At 46.4% G+C, this 21,844-nt stretch overlaps 1 protein-coding gene across 1 annotated transcript in view; it reads left to right on the forward strand.

Moving 5' to 3' along the window:
* Nucleotides 1-21,844, forward strand: part of FBN3 (fibrillin 3) — a gene marked incomplete at both ends in the record, with an annotated part of 154,835 nt that overhangs the window by 40,399 nt on the left and 92,592 nt on the right. Inside the window, 7 exons of the mRNA XM_081938392.1 lie at nucleotides 2,188-2,385; nucleotides 2,727-2,852; nucleotides 4,995-5,120; nucleotides 12,751-12,903; nucleotides 16,652-16,849; nucleotides 18,220-18,363; nucleotides 21,541-21,660. Of these exons, the coding sequence (XP_081794518.1) occupies nucleotides 2,188-2,385; nucleotides 2,727-2,852; nucleotides 4,995-5,120; nucleotides 12,751-12,903; nucleotides 16,652-16,849; nucleotides 18,220-18,363; nucleotides 21,541-21,660 (1,065 nt within the window). The remainder of the gene's footprint in view (nucleotides 1-2,187; nucleotides 2,386-2,726; nucleotides 2,853-4,994; nucleotides 5,121-12,750; nucleotides 12,904-16,651; nucleotides 16,850-18,219; nucleotides 18,364-21,540; nucleotides 21,661-21,844) is intronic.

A 21,844-nucleotide genomic window follows, 5' to 3' on the forward strand; every position in this document is an offset into this window, starting at 1 on the left:
AAATCTTGACCGGATCCCGTGGGGGGGGAGGTGAAAGGGGTGGGGGGAAGCCCTTCGTGAGGCTCTTTCCAGAGTTTAAAAATGTGGCCTCTCACAAAGGGTTTGCAGGGAGATTGTCCAGCTGCAAAATGGGGGGACTGAGGGGTGACCCCCCAAATGTTATTTTGGAATCCCCATTAGTGGGTGGGGGTGGGGTCGTTTTTTTCAGGTGGTGTAAAATCTACACCAATACATTTACTGTTCTGGAATTCGTTTTCTCCCCCACCCACCAATTCCTCTTTCCTTCTCTTCCTCCTACTTTTCTTCCTCTTCCTCTCGCTCTCCCTCCCTCCCTCTTTTTCTCTTCTGTTTATCTTCCTTTTTCTTCTCCTCTTCCTCTTCTTCTACCTCTTTCTTCCTCTCCTTATTTTCTTCCTCTTCTTCTCCCCCTCCTTTTTCCTCCTTCCGCTTCTTTTCCACTTTTTCTTTTCTCTCTCTTCCTTTTTCTCTTCCTCTCCTCCTCTTCCTCTTTTCTCCCTCCTCTTCTTTTTCTGCCTCTTTTCTCTTTCACTTCCTCTCTCCTCCCTTTCCCTCTTCCACTCCTCTCCCTCTTCCTTTCCACCTTTTTCTCCTCTCTTTCTCTCCCTTTTCTTCTCCTTCTTCTCCTCTTCCTCTTTTCCTCTTCCACCTCTACATCCCTCTCTTTTTCTTTCTCTTTTTCTCCTTCATTCCCTCTCTTCTCCCTTTCCCTCTTCTTCCTCTCCCTCTTTTCCTCCAATCCTCTTCTTTCCTTCTCTTCCTTTTTCTCTTCTTCCTCCTTTCTTATCTACCTCTTCCTCTCTTGCCTCTCTCTTCCTCTTTTTGCTGATACTTTTTTACTCATTTTAAGTTATTCTTTTGTTGCCCAGAGTAGGTGCCCCTGCAAATCAAATAAGAAAGAAAGATAAAGTAGTTCCCACTATTTTAATATTCCTGAAAGCCCTCAAAGACAGAAAATGCTTTACAAAATAACAGAATTACAGTGTTGGAAGGGACCTTGGAGGTCTTCTAGTCCAACCCCCTGCTTAGGCATGAAACCCTAGACCTGTGATGGCGAACTGGGCCCACCAGCCGTCACCCGTTGCTCTCTGGGTTCCGGCATGCACATGTGCGCCAGTCAGCTGCTCTTTGAGGGCACGGAGCACCAGAACCCAAAAGAGCAGTTCCCTGGCACGCACAAGCTGAGCTTTCCGTTTCCAGCATGGGCATGTGCGCGCTGGCGAACTGCTTTTCGGTTTTCAGCCCTCCCGTGTGTGCGTGTTCCAGGGAGCTGTTCCTCCAGTTTTTGGTACTCCACCCATGCATGCGCTCCTGTTTTGGCACTTGGTGCCGAAAAGGTTCACCACCCACACTGTCTTACTGTCAGGCCAGAAAGCCATCTTTTCTTTTGGATCTTTGGCCTGTCATACTTTCTATTATTCTACTATGCATTTTCTGTTGTTGGAGAATGGGAGGGGGGATTGTACGAGTTAGAGGATAGGTAGCCATAACAAAATTCTTTCTAGAAAGCCAAGGTCATCCTTTGTCTCTGCACTTCTGCACCTGACCAGAACTGGGTGGGGGGAAGCTGCCAGCAGTGGGAGATTGGACCATGGGGTCGACTTGTGTTTTGGGGGCAAGATCCTGAACTTTCAACTGGGTGGGGGGAAAACCGGGAAGCTTCCAGATTCGGGTTTTCCCAGATGTGCCAACATGGCTCTCTTCATCAATTGGAACTTTGAGGAATCCTTTGCCTCGGACTCTGGTTTCATTTTGGGTGCTATTTGGGACCCTGGCACAAATGTTTGTCTGACCCCTTCTTGAAAATGTCCAGTGTTGGGGCACCCACAACTTCTGGAGGCAAGTCGTTCCACTGATTCAAGGGGCATTGAGAAGACCCTCTTTCTGGGTCCTTCAATTTCCCCTCAACTCTTAGCCCCACTGACCGACAACAAGCCAACATTTGTCCAGGAACAGAGAACTGTTGGTAAAATAGCTTCTCCGCGTAGCAAAATCGCTCCCCAAACCCTGACAGCCCATAGACTGTGGCGTGAGACGTACATGAATCCTGAGGAATGGGAGCCCCCTTTTGCACCCTTCCTTGGGGGAGGGGGTGGTCTTTCCTGCTCATCCGAGGAACCTCCTCCATTTCTGGCTTGGCACTGACCCCCGTTCTCCTTTCTTTCCTAGATTACCGCACGGGGCCCTGCTTCAGCCAGGTGAACAAGCAGATGTGCCAAGGCCAGCTGAGCGGCATCGTCTGCACCAAAACCATGTGCTGCGCCACCATCGGCCGCGCCTGGGGCCACCCCTGCGAGATGTGTCCGGCCCAGCCCCACCCTTGCCGCCGCGGATTCATTCCCAACATCCGTACCGGAGCCTGCCAAGGTCTGTGGGGTGTTTGAGCCAGCTGGGTTCTCTCCACAGTGCCTGGTCCCCCCAAAAAATCAAGATGGCGGCCACAATGGTACCTAGGTAGTCCTCGACTTACGATCGGTGGCTTAGTGACCACTCAGGGCGTGTGCCGGGATCCCTTTTTGCCACTGTCTGACGAGCAAGGTCATGGGAAAGCTGGATTCGCTTAATGACCCTGTTCCTAACTTAAGACCTACAATAGTCCTTTTAACGACGGTGGCGAGAAAGTGACTGCCTTCCGAGGCCCTTTTCTCTCCTCTCCTGGGGGAAGGTGGGCTCACTCGCTGCTGGGGGTCCTTATTCTCTCCCTGCAGATGTGGACGAGTGCCAGGCCATCCCCGGATTGTGCCAAGGGGGAAACTGTCTCAACACCGTGGGCTCCTACGAATGCAAGTGCCCGGCGGGTCACAAGCAGAGCGAGACCAACCACAAGTGCGAAGGTGAGGAGGCTCCGGTGGTCTTAGGGGGGGGAGGGAAGTGGGAGGGGGTGTGGAGGGTGCCAAGGGACTCTTGTCTGGCTGCCCAGAGGGACACTGGGGTGCCCTGGGGGTTGCAAAGAGGCCGTAGCTCCGAAGGTGGTTTGGGAGGGCGAGAAGCAACGGATGGAAACTCATCAAGGAGAGAAGCAACCTGGAACTAAGGAGAAACTTCCTAACAGTGAGGGCAATTAACCAGTGGAACCGCTGGCCACCAGAAGTTGTGGGTGCTTCATCACTGGAGGTGTTGAAGAAGAGACTGGGCAGCCACTTGTCTGAAATGGTCTAGGGTCTCCTGCTTGAGCAGAGGGTTGGATTAGAAGACCTCCAAGGTCCAGCTAACTGTCACTGATGGAGAGAGATATACAGTACATACATATCAATATCTATGTATTGATACAATCGTAATTATTCTTATTCCTCCTAACTGTTTTTAAATTGTATTTTAAACGTTAAATCTTAATTTTATATGGGGTTTTTACAATTGGGGTATTTTAATGCGGGTTTTTTAACTGTCTATATGATGTAAATTGTTTACCTCCTCCGAGTCCGTGTTTGTGTATCCGAGTCCGTGTTTGTGTATCTGTATGTATGTTCTGTATGTACGCCTATGTGTTTTATATATTTTCTATGTTTTATATGCCCCATTGTACGCCGCCCCGAGTCCTACTTGGAAAGGGAGCGGCTAATAAATTCAAACTTATTATTATTATTATTATTATGTACATAATCTATAATCTATAGATATAGATATAAATATAGAGATTTAATCTATAAATATAGCTACAGATGGACAGATATGTAAACATATAATCTATAGATGTAATTATATATAAATATAATGATATAGATATAATCTATAAATATAGATGTATAGAGATAGAAAGAGAGAGAGGTACATATACATATAATTATAGATATAATCTATAGATAGGTATAAAGGATAGAAAGATAGATATAATGGATGGATAGATAGATAGATGAAAGAAAGAAAGAAAGAAAGAAAGAAAGAAAGAAAGAAAGAAAGAAAGAAAGAAGGAAGGAAGGAAGGAAGGATGGATGGATGGATGGATGGATGGATAGATGAGATATAAGGGAGAGTTGCATATATACGTATAGATATAAGCTATAGAAAGATAGATCGATAGATAGATAGATAGATAGATAGATAGATAGATAGATAGATGATAGATAGATAGATAGATAGATAGATAGATAGATAGACAGACAGACAGACGGATAGATGGATATATGTGTGTGTGTGTGTGTGTGTGTGTGTGTGTTGTATTTGTACTGATAAATAAATAAAGGGAGACTAGTATAGATCTATTTCGAGCTATTTATTTATCAGTACAAATACAACACAAATATAAAAAGGCCACATTAAAAATAAAAATATGGTTTTCTGCCTGCATGGTCTTCTGTGATGAGCCGAAGGACAGAAAGAGGGAGTAGTATATATATATACTATATATATATTTGTTTTCGTAGATTTTCACGGGTGTAGGTATGCTGGTTTTGTTGTATTCGGGTCTTTTCCCGTGTAAGGTTGATATTGTTTTTGCAACGTTTCGGCAGGATCACACCTGCCATCTTCAAGCTGTGGGCTTTAAATTTTATATATATGATAGATAGATAGATAGATAGATAGATAGATAGATAGATAGATAGATAGATAGAGAGAGAGAGAGAGAGAGAGAGAGGATGGAGATAGAGACAGACAGACAAATGAGATATGAGAGAGAGATACATACATATATCTATATATATAAGATGTATGTATGCATGTATGTATGTATGTATAATGTATAGATAGATGTAACAGACAGATAGAGTCAGATATAAATATAGATATTTAGATATCGAGACAGCTGTAGCTACATTTGCTGATGCTTCATTTAAACTCCGCAGAGGCCGTCACACTGAATGGAATACAGGCCTCCTTTCATCCTTTCAGGCTCAGAGGCTCCGCTCTCCAAGCCGGATCGTCCGGGGGGGGGGCAGGTCTTTCCTGGGGAGGGAGGGACGGGGGGGGAAAGGGCTTAGTTTAAGGGGTCAGAGGTGTCGCCAAGCACCACCGATTAACCACCCGCCCTCTCTCCCCAGATACCGACGAGTGCAGCAGCACGCCCGGCGTCTGCAATGGGGGCGAGTGTACGAACACGGTGGGCAGCTACGTCTGTGCCTGCCCGCGAGGGTTCATGACCAGCCCGGATGGATCCCGCTGTGTGGGTAAGCACAACACTAACACGGCCTGGGTGGGCCCTGCTTTTCCAAGTGGCAAGGAGTCCCGAGGGCACAGAGGGCAGGTAGCCCCTTGACTTACAACCATTCAAAGTTACTAAAGTAGAATAAAATATGGATTAAAATATAAGAATGAAGACGTGGCATAAAAGGGACAATTAGAAGCTTGCTTAAAGGGACAGGAAAATGTCATCAGCCTCTAACCACAAGATGTTCTAGCCAATGTCCCTATGTCAAATGTCCAAAACCACAAGGTTCAAATAAAGTTCGTTAATGACACGCAGTCCAGACCTGTAACAAAAGGAGAAGTAAGACCCCCCCATCTCCTTATAAGGCTTTCCCCCCAAAATAACCAATAAGAAATGAGTTAAGTGTTTCCGTGTTGCGCTGCCTTTGAGAATGCATAAGAATGCGTGCTTCGATAATGAAGCTTGTTCAGAATTTGCAATCTTAGCCATGGGCTAACTTTTCTGAACCTGGCGGCCAAATAAACTCCTCCTGCATCCTGAGACGTCTAAGCCTGTCATATTCTGCAACATTACGATGCCCCTGGGGAAAAAAAGTGACTCCTGGCTGTTTTTTGCACTTACGACCGTTGTGGAATCACTACGGTTACGTGACCGAAATTTGGACGATTTATGACGGTCGCGGTGTCCGGAGGTCACTAAGGAGGAATTTCCTGGCAGTTAGAACAATGAATCCATGGAACAGCTTGCCACCAGAACTTTTTGGGTGCTCCAACACTGGATGTTTTAAAAAAGAGATTGGACAAGCATTTGTCTGGAATGGTATAGGATCTCCTGCTTGAGAAGGGGGGCTGGACTAGAAGACCTCCAAGGTCCCTACCAACTCTGTGATTCTCTTCAGTCCGGTTCTATTAATGCAGAAGGAGCCAAGTTTTTTCGGGGGGGGGAGGGTGCCTCAGTTAATCCTTTGCAAATGGAGCTTCTGTCCTCCTCTTTGCTGATGGAGTGGGGGGGGGGATCTGGAATGCAGGCTTGGCTAAGTGCCTTCTCTGTCTCCTGCCCCCCTTGTCCTAACCAGAAAATTCCTTTTCTAATGACTTCCTCGCTCGCTTTGTAATTTTTCTGGCTGGGCTGCCAGGAATCGCTCCCCCACACCCCCAAGGACCATAAGCCACTCTAAAACGGTGCCTTGTTGGTCTGGATCCCAACGGGGGAGACCCTCCCTCTCCAAGCAGCCAGAGGCGAACGAAGCCTCCCCAGCTGAGATTGAGCAAAATATTCTTTTGGGGAAGGGGGAGGGGGGCAGAAGCCAACATCTGTCAAAGTTCAGGACTTCGCAGGCTGCTTAAAACCATAAATGCATTTATTTAGCGTGTGGCGTAAAATGCACGGACTTACAACTGGCATTGCCATTTCGCCCAGATTAAAACCACAGTCAGATATGAATTAACAGCATTGGAAGAAACCTCCTTCTGGGTTCAGTTGCAAGGGGGGGGGGGGGGAAGACACTGGATTCATGGAAGCTCCTTGCAAAGACGGCTTTAACGGTGGACAGGATCCTCAAACGCCTTGAAGACATTGGGTGAAGAAGAAAAAAGGGAAGAGATGCTGAGAGTCCCTGGGTTTTATACCCTCTCTGGGCTTTTGAATTTGAGCTTGTATTCTGATTGGTTGCCAGAGTCCCATGGGGTCACGCAGGGGCAACTCTCTAGGCTGTCCTGAGTCCTAGGCTTGGTTGAGTCTTGCTGGGTGATGTCGTCTTCATAGGTGCCGTGTGGTGAGGTGGGTAGAGGGCTAATCCTACCTTTGTTGGATCTTGGGCGAGGGCATTTGCCCATAAATAGGCCTAGCTATCTCTTAAGTGCCGGACATCTGCTCTGGGCCATTTTTTCCCAGCCTTTTTAATATTTCCTAGAATATTTCATTTTTCCAGCAGAGGGGGGTGGGGGTTAACTCCCTACAACAGGTTAAAAGGATCGGTGTTCAGGCACCAATGTCTAGGACAGGGATGGCCAACCTTTTTGTAATCGCATGCCAAAATTGGGAATGCGTGTGCGATAGCCCACAATGCAATGCGTCCCGCCCACCTGCGCATGGGTGCCTGACCCCCCCATGCGCATGCACACACGGCCCCCACACGCATGCATGCACCATGGTGTTAAGGGGGGGGGGAATTTTTGTCCTCCCCAGACCCCAGGAAAGCCTCCGGAACTTGCGGAGGGCGAAAACGGCCTTCCCCAGCACCCCAGAGGCCAGAAATGGATCGTTTCCAAACTTCCGGTTTGCCCATTGGGCCCATTTTTTGTCCTCCCCAGGCTCTAGAGGCTTTCCTGGAGCCCGGGGAGGGCAAAAACTGCCTCCCCTGGCCTTTACGGAAGGCCGGAAATTGGCTGCCCTGTGTGCAGGTGCCACTGGAGTTGAGGCCTCGCGTGCCAGCTGATATGGCTCCGTGCCAGAGGTTCGCCCTCTTGGGTCTAGGCCATCTAATCATTGAAAGGTGGCATTGTTCATCTGGGGAAAAAAATAGTTCCTCGGCTACCTGTGATGTAGTCTACAATTTGGTGTGAGACCCTGCAGTCACACTGAGGGGTGGGTGCTGTATACCCCACTTATGCAATGAATTCCAGCCAGTGCCAAGTGAGGTGCTTATTAAAGACCTTGTCAGAAGTAAAAGGAAGGAAGGTGAAGTTGGTTAGCTTGATCCTGATTAAAATAAGGCATGTTTTTATACAAGGCTCTGCTAACTCTTTAGAGTGAGAGAAAAAGAGAAAAGAGGGAGAAAGGGAGAAAAAGAAAGAGTCAGAGAAACAGAAGGAGAGAAAGAGGGAGAAAAGAGAAATAAAGAGAAACAGAGACAGAAAAAGACAGAGAAAGAGAAAGAGAGAGGAGACAGCAGGAAAGAAGGAGAAAGAAAGAGCGTGTAGGCGAGAGAGAAACACACAGAAAGAGAAAGAGACAGAAAATGAGAGAAAGAGAGAGAGAGACAAAGAGAAAGACAGACAGAAAAGGAGAAAGAGAGAGACAGAAAATGAGAGAAAGACAGAGAGAGAGAGCCCACAGACATTGCATAAAATGGGCAACGAAGCACTAAAATGATAAACAAGGATCTTGAATTTAAAATTCAATTTAAATAAAATGTAATACATAACTTGCTTTCCTCTTCTCTTTCTCTCTCTTTCTCTCTCCTTCTTTCTCTTTCTCATGCCTCTCTCTGTTTCTCTTTTCTTCTTTTTTCTCTCTCCCTGTCTCTGTTTCCCTTTCCCTCTTTCCCTTTTTTCTCTCTATCCCTCTCTCTGTTTCTTTCTCTCTCCATCTCTCTTTCCCTCTTTCTTTCTAACTATCCCTCTCTGTTTTTCATTCCCTCTTTCTTTATCCCCCTCTCTCTCCATCTCTTTCTCTCTGTGTCCCTCTCTGTTTTTCTTGCTTTGCTCCTCTCTCTGTTTCTCTTTTCCTCTTTCTTTCTCCCTCTCTCTGTTTATCTTTCCCTCTTTCCCTTTCTCTCTCTATCCCTCTCTCTGTTTCTCTCTCCCTCTCTCTCCCTTTTTCTCTCTTTCTTTCTAACTGTCCCGCTCTGTTTTTCTTTCCTTCTTTCTTTATTCCTCTCTCTTTCACTCTGTCCCTCTCTGTTTCTCTTGCTTTGTCTCTTTCTCTCTCTGTTCCACATTCTCTGTCCCTCTCTTTCCCTCTTTTCCTCTCTCTCTCTCTCTCCTTCTCTATTTCCTTTTCCCTCTTTCTCTCTCTCTCTCTGTTTTTCTCTTTCCCACTTTATTTCCCTCGCGTTCTCTCTCTCTGTCTCGCTTTGTCTGAGCAAAGGAGTAGGAGAGGAAGAATTACGATCTCGGAGTGAGGGTGGGGGTGGGGGGCAGATCGTATAAGCATCTGGGCCCTGAAAATCGTTTCCTGGCTGCCAAAACGTTTAGCAACTCTGGGCAGATTTAATTAGGCAAGCCAGTCTTTTAAAAATAACCCAGGGGCTCCCCAAGGAGGCCTTGGCGTGGCCGACCGGAGTACGTCATGCCACCGGCCGTTTCCCTGGAGCGAACATGTGCCGTAAATGTGCTGTCGCTCGCTGTGATGGACAATATTTTTTCTGGCCAAACTTGAAAACCTTTTTCCGAGTGACGTTTCTCATCCTGAAAGGCTCTTTTGTTCCCTCGGATAGCAGAGCACCTGGGGAGCTTCCTTTAGCCCGACTAAAGGTATTTTTTGTGGTCCTGATTAGGAGACCGGAGGCCTCCTATCAACAGTTCCGAATAGTCAATTTTTCCAACAGGAGTGGAGCCTTTTCTGATAGACCCCGGGTGATTTTCTCCCTTTGCATGCTGGAAATCATATAAAGGAACTATTTAAGAGCGGAGAAGCAGCTGCTGGGGGCTTATACCCTGCTTAAATAGAATGGAATGGAATGGAATAGAATAAGGAATGGAATAGAGTAGAATAAGGAAGTAGAATAGAATGGAATGGAATAAGGAATAGGGTAGAGTAGAATGGAATGGAATGGAATAGAATAGAATAAGAAATAGAGTAGAGTAGAATGGAATGGAATAGAAAAGAAAAAAGAATAGAATACAAAAGACAAAAGAATAAAATGGCATAGAATAGCATAGAGTTGGAAGGGACCTTGGAGGTCATGTAGTCCATTTCTGACAAATGGCAGTCCAATCTCTTCTTGAAAAGTTCCAGTGATGAAACTCCCAAAACCAAGCCTAATTTTTTTTCTTTTCTATTTTCTTTTCTTTTTTTTCTTTTCTTTTCTTTATTTATTTTTTGAATTTTTTAAAATTTTAATTAAACAAAAACACAAAAAAAGAATCATCCTTCAGTACATCTTGTAGAAAGCGTGTCGATTGGTTACAGATAACTTTCGTGCATTTCTTCCACAGTCATTACTTATAGTTCATATTAGATTATACACTTTAAATCAAAAATCTTTGTATATCTTACTATCAATGTACCACAATTCTCATTTGACTACAATTCTTTGAACGTGCTTTTACCTCAAATCATTCATACTTAAAGACACAACCACAGAATGGCATTCATTACCTATTTCAAAAATCCTCCAATAACATTACACCTTTGTGACATGTTCTAAGTAAAAGTCAATTAATAAAGTTTCTAAACCTTTTTCCCCCCAACTCGCTGTTTAGAGTTTGTATCCAAGTTGCTTTTGCCAATACCAGAGCATTTATATATTATTAAACAATATCCATTGACATTTCCTTGTTGTTATTATAATTGACTAAAAATCATTTACTATTTATATCCCACCTCCTCTCATCAAACCCCAAAAGCATTACACCTTTATGACAAGACCTAAATAAAAGTTTGTTAATAAAATTTATAAGTCTTTTTCCCAGATCGCAATTTGCAATTTATATCCAAATTTCTTTTACTAGTTTGCCAGTACATGTATATATCATTAAGCTGTATCCATTATCATTTCATTATTGTCATTATAGTTAATTATTTGTTGACGAATAAACATTTAATAACAATCTAAAACAATCTAAGAATTACTAAATTCCTATTTATTGATCACCAAAATTAACTATTTTTTTATTATCAACTTTCATAGTCAACCTGTATCCTTCCAGTAACAAAACAGTCTTATCTCTCTTGTTAATTGTGGTGTCAGTCTTCTTTTTATCTCCTTTATAAGGTTTTTATAGACTTCTCTCTGCACTTTGTTGCTTGAAGTGTTGCAGAAAATGACAGGCTTAGACTTCTCAGGATGCAGGAGGAGTTTATTTGGCCACCAGGTTCAGAAAAGTTAGCCCATGGCTAAGATTGCAAATTCTGAACAAGCTTCATTATCGAAGCACACATTCTTATGCATTCTCAAAGGCAGCGCAACACGGAAACACTTAACTCATTTCTTATTGGTTACCTTGGGGAAAAAGCCTTATAAGGAGGTGGGGGTCTTACTTCTCCTTTTGTTACAGGTATGGACTGCGTGTCATTAACGAACTTTATTTGAACCTTGTGGTTTTGGGCTTTTGACAGAGGGACATTTGCTGGAACAGGTTGTGGTTGAAGGCTGATGACATTTTCCTGTCCCTTTAAGCAAGCTTCTAACTGTCCCTTTTATGCCACGTCTTCATTCTTATATTTTAATTCATATTTTATTCTACTTTAGAAGAATCTCTCAGGTAATCTCGTTGCCCTCCAGCTGTTATTAAAATCAGCTTGTCTTGGATTGTCAATCGTGCTTCTGAAAAAATTTCTCTTCTTAAATCCATCATCATTACCCCTTTTTTCCCCTTCTTTATCTTGGAATCTGGGGTAAAGCTCCAGTTCATCGAATTCCCTTTTCCATATTCCCTTCATTCCACTTTCACCCACATTTGCTCCATTAATAAATTCTTCTATTGTCTTGTCTTTATCTTCTATGTCTTCATTCTCCCCTTTAATTTTTTGGGCTCCATCCCCTTCATCTTTTGCTGTGAGGAACACTAGTTTTTCCAACTTCTTCTCAATTCTCCCATATCCTTCCAATAGATTTTGAATTCCAGCCAAGATATTTTGGGATTTTAAGGTTTCCTCATCTGAATATTGATCCATGTTTCCAAAAAAGAAGAAGGAAAAGAAAAAAAAACTAGTAGCCACTGCCACTCTAGCCTTCCAGGCCTCTTTTATTTTTATTTTTATTTTAAAATAAAAATAAAAAATAAAAATAAATATTTTATTTTATTTTAATTTTTAATTTTTATTTTATCTTTTATTTTATCTTTCATTTTATTTTTTTTGTTTTTATTTTATTTTATCCGCTGTGCCCCACAGCAACCGTAGCAGGAGGAGGGACCCTGCAATCCTATGCATTCAATTTCACCTCTTTTCTTGAGGAAATCCCCCAACCACAGGCTGTCTGGGTTATATTGGACTTCATTTCCCATCTTCCCCAGCCAGCATGGCGAATCCAATGGGTTTATTGGGTGATTGATTGATTGATTGATTGATGAGATTCAAAGTTACAACACTGAAAAAAAGGACATGACCATTTTTTTCACACTTACGACCACGGTCAGGTTGATTCAATGCAAACGTTTGGCAACGGACTCGTGTTTATGACAGTCGCCGTGTCCCGGCCCTCACGAGATTCCCCCTTTGGTGACCCTTTGACAAGTCCAGTCCACAGGGAAAACTGGATTCGCTTAACAACTGTGTCACTAACTGAACGACAGCGGTTCCCTTAATAACGTTGGCAAACAACGTCGTAGAGTGGGTTGAAGCTCCCTTAACAAAGGTCTCACTTAGCAACATAAATTTGGGGCCCCATTGTGGCCGTAAATTGAGGTCTACCTGTACCCCACTCCCAGTGGTGGGTTCCGGATCCCATCGCAACCAGTCCGCTGCGACAGGGCCGGGCGTCCACCACGTGTACCCACCATCGGTGACACTCCAGCTGCTCGTCGGAGCGTTGTGCAGGCATCGTACGCTGCGTGCAAGTGTGAAAATGGCCCGGTTGGGTCAAATACGGCTAAGGAACGTGGGTGGGCGGGTGGACCCTCCAAAGCACCCTACTGAAACGGTGCTTACTGCTCCCAGCAGGCACCGGTATGCCCATACCGAGGCGTACTGCCCAGAAGCCACCACTGCCCACCCACCTCCAGCCATTTCCTTGCTCACCTCTGTCTCTTTTCTGCCTGCAGACCAGCGGATTGGCACCTGCTTCTCGGCGCTGATTGGTGGACGGTGCGCAGGGGAGCTTCCTGGCCAATACACCAAGATGCAATGCTGCTGTGACTCCGGACGCTGTTGGGCCATTGCCCAAACGCCAGAGATGTGTCCCGTACGGGGATCAGGTGAGTAATTTGTCTAAGACCCCACAGCTCCCTGGGGGGACTTCACACTCCAGAGGGAGCTGGAGGCTAAAACATACGATGAAGGGTTACAGGAGTTGGGTATGTCTACTTTGATGAAAAGAAGGACCAGGGGGGACATGATAGCAGACTTCCAACATTTATACAGATACAGATTAACAGAGTTGGAAGGGAGCTTGTAGGTCATCTAGTCCAACCCTCCCATCCGTTTGATGGATTGCCCCAGAGAGGATGGGGTCCACCTATTCTCTAAGTATTGAATTATCACATTTTTCAAGCCAAAGTGCTGCAAAAGAAAAGAAGGACCAGGGGAGACATGATAGCAGTCTTCCAATATTTGAGGGGCTCCAACAAAGAAGAGGGAGTCAAGCTATTCTCCAAAGCACCAGAAGGCACGACAAGGAGCAATGGGTGGAAACTAATCAAGGAGGGAAGCAACCTGGAACTGAGCAGAAACTGAGGACAATTAGTGAGGACAATTAACCAGTGGAACAGCTTGCCATCAGAAGTTGTGGTGCTCCATCACTGGAGGTTTTCAAGAAGAGATTGAACAATCACCTGTCTGAAATGGGATAGTGTTTCCTGCCTGAGCAGGGGGTTGGACTAGAAGACCTCTAAAGTCCCTTCCAACTCTGTTATTCTACTTTAGCACACCAGCAATGGATTATAAATAAATGTGAAACAGGCCCACCATTCGCCGTCCCTTCTGTTGCCAGGTTTTCAGTGAGTCTTGAAGTTTCACGCTCATAATCCCCAGCCAGCATGTAACCAGGGTGGGTTGTCGGTGTTTATGGATTATGGGATCTGTAGTGCCTCTGAAGGGCGACAGGGGAGGCATACTGAGGATGCCAACAATGCTCCGAGCTCAGCAACCCGTGTGTGATTGATTTGAAGAAGTGGACACAGGGCTTTTGATGGACAGACAGAGGTACCTGTCTGATAGGATCCAGCCGGTTCGCACCGGTTCGATAGAAGTTGTACCTAATTTTTTGCTGAATTTTGTTGAGTTTGTTAAACCGGTTAGATGTGTTCCAGAAAATCTGTTTTCCAGAACACGTCTGATTTTCGTTCAACTTCCTGCACATAAGGGACCTGCGCATAAGGTGCCAGCAAAGGGCCAAAGCGCCAGCAGAACATCAAAGGATCAGGGAGGGTGCTGAAGTGAGCAGGCCGGTAGTGGTTTAGCGGACTGGGTCGCTGGAACCAGCAGTGACCCAGGACTGCCACGCCCCCGAACCAGTTCTCCAGGTGCCGCCATCTTGTTTTTTGCTTCTGTGCCATGCGAAGAACAAATTTTATTGCACTGCATCAAGTGAGCGCATGAGCGGCGCACACATGAGTGAACCAGCAGTAGTACCTGCCGGAACCCACCCCTGGAACAGGCGTCCTGCCTGCAGTGCCCATGCCGCCTGCCCCTTCCTCCCAGAGCTGGAATGCTGCCGCATTTAAGTGCCAATATATGCCGGCCTTCTCTCTGGTGGGGCTGGGTAGCTGTTGGAGAGAGGCTGGTTCATTTCAGCACCTGGCAACCAGATGCCCTCGCTTCCCCCAAGCATTTCTTTGCCTACCTGATCTTCAGTTCCATCACATTTCTCACTGTTGTGTGCAGGGAAACAAAAGTTTGTGGGACTAAAAAAAAAAAAGTTCAATCAATCAATTCCAACTTTTTGCAAAAAAAAAGTAAAAAAAGTTGGAACTGATTGATTGAACTTTTTTTTAAGGTCCCACAAGCTTCTTTCCCTGCAAAGGATGGTCAGAAATGGGAGCTGGAAATCAAGTAGGCAAAGAGATGCTTGGGGGAAGCGAGGGCATCTGGGGGGCAAACTCAGAAGCACTCCGCGGCAGTAGAGAAATGGGCCACGGAGCTGCTGGTGCGAGGGAAGGAATAGGCCGCTTGCACGCTTGTTCTCCTCCTTCCCTCGTGCTGGCCGCTCCGTTTCCCACGTCTCCAATGCAGTGCAGTGCCCAGGATCCACTTTGGTAGTGTGGGGCGGGATTTAATTTAACAACTACAACAACAAGCCCAGGCTCAGGTTGGCCATTGTGAGAAACTCTTCCCGCGTGTGCAACGGAGCTGAGGACGATGGGCCACCCTTCCCATGACAGCCAACCCCACCCTGGGCGAATCGATTGTTAAACTATTTGAATCCCACCACTGGGTACCAGCTACACCCCCTTCCGCTAGGAAACAGGCTTACCATCACAATTGAACCAGGGGCGGGTTTGGGCCGCTGCTGCTGCCGTTTCGCTCAGGGATGCACCATACACACACGCTCGCTTAATGCAACAAAAATTGCTCTGTGAATTCGCTGAACGCAAAAACAAGATGGCTGCACCTACGGCGCCACCAAGATAACCGGTTCGGGGTCGTGGCGTGCCTGGGTCTCTGCCGGTTATAGCAACCCAGGCCACCCAGTTCCTACTGGTTTGGCTGAACTGGCCCCAACTGGTAGGAACCCACCTCTGAAGTGAACCCAAAGTTTCTGCTACTAAGCGAGACAATTGTTAAGTGAGATTTGCCCTGTTTGACTACCTTTCTTGCCATGGTTGTTAAGTGATTCACGGCAGCTGTTCAGTGAGCAACAAAGGGGTTACGGGAATCCAACCACTCCCCCTTGACTTTGCTTGTCGGGGGGGGGGGGCGCAAAAGGGGATTGCGTGACCCTAGAAGCCTGCAACCGTCATAAATATGAACCAGTGGCCAAGCGTCAGAATTTTGATCACTTAACCACGGGGATTGCACAATGGCCATAACTGTGGAAAATGTTCCTAAGTCACTTTGTTCAGTGCCGTTGAAATGTCGTTCACTAACCGTTATAAGTCGAGGACTGTATGTACTAGTTGTGGGGGAGGGAGGCAGTGTTGAAATCTAATTTCCCCCCCCCCCACCGGTTCTGTGGGCATGGATTGGTGGGAGGGTGTCATGTGACTGGGTGGACGTGGCCAACTTTTTTTTCACTTTCAGCTATTTTTTTTTAGATTTCTAAAGCATTTAAAACCGAACCGGCAGGGGAAAAAATGCTTTAAAAAGCAGGAAAAAAGCTTCCGACAATCGCACGGCTCAGCTTTGAGCTATGCAATTGTCGGAAGCTTTTTTTTTAACTACTGGTTTGCAGAACAAAGGGAAATCATCCCTATCGGTTTGGCTGAACCGAGCCGAGCCGGGAGGATTAGGGGACTGGAGACTAAAACACATGAAGAACGGTTGCAGGAACTGGGTATGTTTAGCTTAAGAGAAAGAAGGACTAGGGGAGACATGATAGAAGTCTTCCAATATCTCAGGGGTTGCCACAAAGAAGAGGGAGTCAAACTATTCTCCAAGGCACCTGAGGGTAGAACAAGAAGCAATGGGTGGAAACTAATCAAGGAGAGAAGCAACTTAGAACTGAGGAGAAACTTCCTGACAGTGAGAACAATTAATCGGTGGAACAGCTTGCCTCCAGAAGTTGTGAATGCCCCAACACTGGAAGTCTTTAAGAAGATGTTGGATAGCCATTTGCCTGAAACGGTATAGGGTTTCCTGCCTAGGCAGGGGGTTGGACTGGAGGACCTCCAAGGTCCCTTCCAACTCTACTATTGTATTGTATTGTATTGATTTCAACCCTGGGGGGAGGGTATTTTTCTTTAAACCTCTTCGATCAATTGGCACCCATTTGGCCGTGGGTTTTATAGTCACCCATAACTCTCTCAACCAATAATCAGGAATCCGGCCTGTCTTTGTCTCCCACAGACGAATACCGTTGGTTGTGCATCGAAGGTCTTCCCGTCATTCCGGGCTTTCCTGGCAGCTTTCCGGGCCTTCCAAGCTTCGGTCCCAACGGAGTCGGGCCAGGGATAAGTGGCCCTGGAAGTTTTGGACCCAACGGAGCCAACGGACAAGGGGGCATCCCTGGATTGCCGGGGACAGGCCCTGGGAGTTCCAGCATCGGTGAGAGAGGGCACCTTGTTGAAGAAATAGAAGCAAAGAGGAGGTTAAAGTCTGGGTCTCCGTGCCCGACGGGTACCAGCTGAGGTCTTTGGCTGTCGGGCACCCAAATTGGCATCTTTGACCCAGGCTGCAAGAACGGAGTCCAGGGACCAGAATGCCCAAATGCCATACGGCTAAATCGGCCTCCATGCCATCCAGATATGGAACACAAACCAAGTTCCGTCAACGAACGGGGTCCAAAGGAGGAAGAGGAGGCAAATTGGGGAGTTCTTCAGAGGGGGAGGTGCAAAAGTTGACTGGGGTTTGGGGAAACAACCCCCCACCCTTCCTGTGATGGGTGAATAAGATAGATGATAGATGATAGATAGATAGATAGATAGATAGATAGATAGATAGATAGATAGATAGATAGATAGATGACAGATAGATAGATAGATAGATAGATAGATAGATGATAGATAGATATAGATGATGATAGATAGATAGATAGATAGATAGATAGATAGATAGATAGATAGATAGATAGATATCCTGTTTCCCTGAAAATAAGACCTCTCTGGATAATAAGCCCAATCGGGCTTTGGAGTGCAGGCGCTAAAATAAGCCCTCCCCAAAAATATTGCCTCACAGCAGCAGCCGTGAGGAGACCACACTCACCGCCTCCTGCACCTCAAAAATAATAAGACCTCCCTGACAATAAGGCCAAGCGCTTATTTTGGGGGTCAAAAGAAAATAAGACCCTGTCTTATTTTTGGGAAACACGGTAGGTAGGTAGGCAGGTAGGCAGGTAGGCAGGCAGGCAGGCAAACATAATGGATGCAGATAGATTGATAGATGATAGATAGATAGATGATAGATAGATGATAGATAGATAGATAGATAGATAGATAGATAGATAGATAGATAGATAGATAGATAGATAGATAGATGATTGATAGATAGATAGATGATAGATAGATAGATGATAGATAGATAGATAGATAGATAGATAGATAGATGATAGATAGATATAGATGATGATAGATAGATAGATAGATAGATAGATAGATAGATAGATAGATAGATAGATAGATGATAGATGATAGATGGATGATAGATAGATAGATGGTCTTGGAAGCAAACCCACCAACGTCTGAGACCCATCAGCAGAATTTGGAATAGGGGCAATTCCTAAAGGCTGGATCTTGCTCTAAAACTCCTTTGTGTAAAAACTAAGATTCTAGTCCACATGGTTCAGCAACCTAAAAGTGACTGTGTTGCACCCAGGAAGGTCTTAAATTCTGGTCAGCAGGCTCAGTGTGCCAACTGCCCGAGAATTGGGGGGCTTCTCCTCCACACGAACCCCCCCCCCACTGCCATGTCTCTTCTAGGCACAGCGACGCTGAACCAGACGATCGACATTTGCAAGCACTTCACCAACCTGTGCCTGAACGGGCGCTGCATCCCCACCCCGTCCAGCTACCGTTGCGAGTGCAACATGGGCTACAAGCAAGACGTGCGGGGCGAGTGTATCGGTAAGCAAACCACGGTCGGTGCAGAGCTCAGCCGAAGCTGGTTCCTCGGTCTGAGCTTCGTCTCACAGCCAAGGTGGGAGCTGCAGATCCGAAAAGGCCAAGAGAGTCTTCTGACCTAGCCGTCCTCGAAACGCGGCCAGAGACCTAATTGCCCATTAGTTTTGCAAGGCCACATGGAGCACAAACGGAGCTTCAGAGTTTAAACCGATCAGAACGAACAAAGTTGCTTCCTGCAAAAGCTCACGTGCCCTTGCTCCTCTTTTATGTCCTATGGAAGGAGCCTCCAAGCCTTACTCCTGAGTTGCCCCTTTTGTCTTAACTGTTCTTGCCTTCTGGCAGCTCTGCGCATGCGTGCACTGGGAACAGGCTCCCCCTGTTCCTCTGCCTCACTGATGTCTGACTCTGGAGGCTCCAGAGACAGCATATAATCCCCAGATGGCCCTGGCTCCCTCTCTGCCTCCGACGCAGGACCCTTGTCCGAGTCTTTTCCACTCCAGGATTGGCCCATGTCCCCAGGTGTGCCTTGTAAAGAAGGTCGGGGCACTCTCCTCCTGAGTAGTTGAGTCAGTCTGTGCTGTTCTCGCCTTCTCTCTATTCTCCGTGCTCTTGGATCGGGAGGGAGAGGTCCTTGCTCCTCACCTGAGTTCTGTCCCTGCTTAGCCTCTCTTGGTCATCCTGCCCCTCTTCCTCCCTGCCTACAAGCACTCCCAATCCTGAAAGGCCCTGGCCTGATTGGGCCTGCCCCTCCCCATTTTCCTCCCAAGCCAACGAAGACTCCCCCTCAATCTCCACTTCTGGCTTGTCTTCCTTTGGAGATTCAGGCTCCAACAGGGCCATGACACTCTGCTTGCAATAATGGGATTTGCAAAACCATTTGCAAAGAGATGCAATTTGCAAAAAAGATGAGCAGTGAATTGCCAATTTAGCGACCCGATTAATTTCCTGGAAGACGTTATGAGTCCCAAACGTAGAAATGGTCTGAGACAATTAGGGAAGCCAATATCATTCATTCTGTTGTTTGTCTTTAAGATCACTGCTCCGTAATATTAACTGCGTGGCTCCTTGCTTGGGATATGACTCAGCTCAGATTAAAATAAAATAAAATATTTTAGGTCATCTGATTTAAAAACATTGAAGATCCCCGTCAGGCAATGCTGGAGGCTTTTAAGTTATGGATAGGATGCCTCCACCCAGAAATTTATGCTTCTCCAAATCTCCCTGAATCTATTTATCCAATGACAGGCGTGGGATTAAAATTTGGGATACTCATTATAATAATGGACAGTTTGGATGGAGATAAATTATTGGGGCAATATTTATTTCAGTTTTCTGGGAAAGATGGCATCACAGGTGCCAGGAGACCTGTGACATCGGATGCTGAAAAAAATAGGGATGTGTGGTCCTTTCCAAAAATTGCATCTCCCTTCAGTTTTAACAGGGATTGCTGAAAATGCACTAAAAATTTGTTTCCTTTCCTTTTCTCTCTCCAAAGGGGCAGGTTTCTGATTTAATTAAATAAGGAGGAGCTGAACTTGAAGGTTTTGTTAAAAATCCAAACTTCCCCAATGAGTGACGACCTCCCCAAGCTATGAGACATGCAAAAATCAGGAGGCACCTGGGAGCCCCTTTTCCAACCCATCATTTTTAGGAAAAGCAGAGACATTCTGATAAATCCTACTTCCTAGACTTACAGCCGTTCGTTTAGTGACCGTTTAGAATTAGCGTTTTTCACACTTACAACTCCAGGCTCAAAATTCAGACGCTTGGCAATTGATTCATATTTATGACGGTTGCATGTCCCACGGGGGGTCATGCGATCCCCTTTTGCGACCTGGCAAGCAAAGTACGTGGGGAGGCCTGATTCACTTAACATCCGGGTTACAAACTTAACCACAGCAGTGGTTCATTTAACAACCGTGGCGAGGAAGTTTGCAAAAATGGGGGAAAACTCTCGTCTTGCTTAGCAACAGATATTTGGGGCTCCGTTGTGGTCGTAAGTTGCTAACTACCTGTCAAAGGAAGGCACTTTAGTGACACTGCTCATAAAAACATCTGCTTTTGAATATAATTTGCAGGTCAGGAAAGGCCGATTAGACTTTCGCTGATTAATGGATCCTCCGTGTCTGTCAATTTGGCCACTTGAAGATGGGTGGAGTTCAACTCCCAGAATTCCCCAGCCACCATGGCTGTGTGGGGAATTCTGGGAGTTTGAAGTCCACCCATCAGCTATAGCTCCTGTCCACACTTCTGAAATCGGCCCTTTAAGTATCTTGGCTGATTTTTCTGCACATGTAAAAAAAACAGAATCCATGAAAAAGAAAAGCTAGGCCAGCAATGGGGAACCTTTCTTGGCCCGCGTGCCATAAGCGGGGGGAGCGCAGGGAGGTCGTGCACGGGGCTGCTGCGCCCATCATGCAATGCACGACCCCCCCCCCCCAGTGCCCATGCGCACAAGACAGATACGACCCCCCATTTTTTGCATGCTTTTTTTGCCCTCCCCAGGCTCCTATGAAGCTTCCCTGTAGAGCCCAGAGGACGAAAAACGAGCAAACGGTTTCTCTGTTGGGCCGTTTTTAGTCCTCTGGAGCCTTCAGGGAAGCCTCTGGAAGGTCCCTGAAGGCTCCGGAGGGCTTAAACCGGCCCTACAAGCAAACTGGAAGTCCGTTCCTGAACTTCCGGTTTGCCTGTAGGGGTGTTTTTTTGTGTTCCGGAGGCTTCAGGAGGACCTCTGCGGGGGGGGGGGTGTTTTCGCCCTCCCCAGGCTCCTATAAAGCTTCTGGAGCCTGGGGAGGGAGAAAAATAGCCTCAAAAAAAGGCTGGACTCAGCTGGCCAGCATGCGCATGCGCACTGGCCAGCTGACAGGGCAACGCCTCGTGTGCCCTGACAAATGGTTCCGCGTGCCATAGGTTCGCCATCCTGGCTGTGGCCTATTGCAGCCTCCGCAAGCCCTGTTTTCCCCGTTTGCCGCAAGGAGGTAAATTGCTGGGAGGCAGAAGCCAAAGGGTGGGGGCCGGTGAGTGGGTGGGGCTGTATTCAGTATATAAGACGCACCCAAATGTTCACCCTCTTTTAAGGGTGGGGAAAGGTGCGTCTTATATTCCGAAAAATACGGTGTGTATATATAGTTCTCTCTAATTGACTCGTATTTACTCTCTCTCCCTCTCTCTCGTTGCAAGACATGGATGAGTGTCTGAGCAGCCCCTGCCTCCACGGCGATTGTGTGAACACCCCTGGCTCCTACCACTGCAAGTGCCACGAGGGTTTCCAGAGCACGCCCACCAAACAGGCCTGCATTGGTAAGTCAAAGGTGTGTGTGTGTGTGTGTGTGTGTGTGTGTGTGTGTGTGTGTGAGACGGTGACTCTCCCTGGCTGGGAAGAATTGGAGGATCGGGAATCAAAATCAGATTGCAAGTAGGGAGACCCACCAGGGGGGTCAAAAAAGTCAAGATGGCAGTTGAGGCGTAGCGATGAGAGAGGTGA

This window comes from Natrix helvetica, assembly GCF_964273705.1.
Source record: "Natrix helvetica genome assembly, chromosome: 1".
NCBI classification, from domain to species: Eukaryota; Metazoa; Chordata; class Lepidosauria; order Squamata; family Natricidae; genus Natrix; species Natrix helvetica.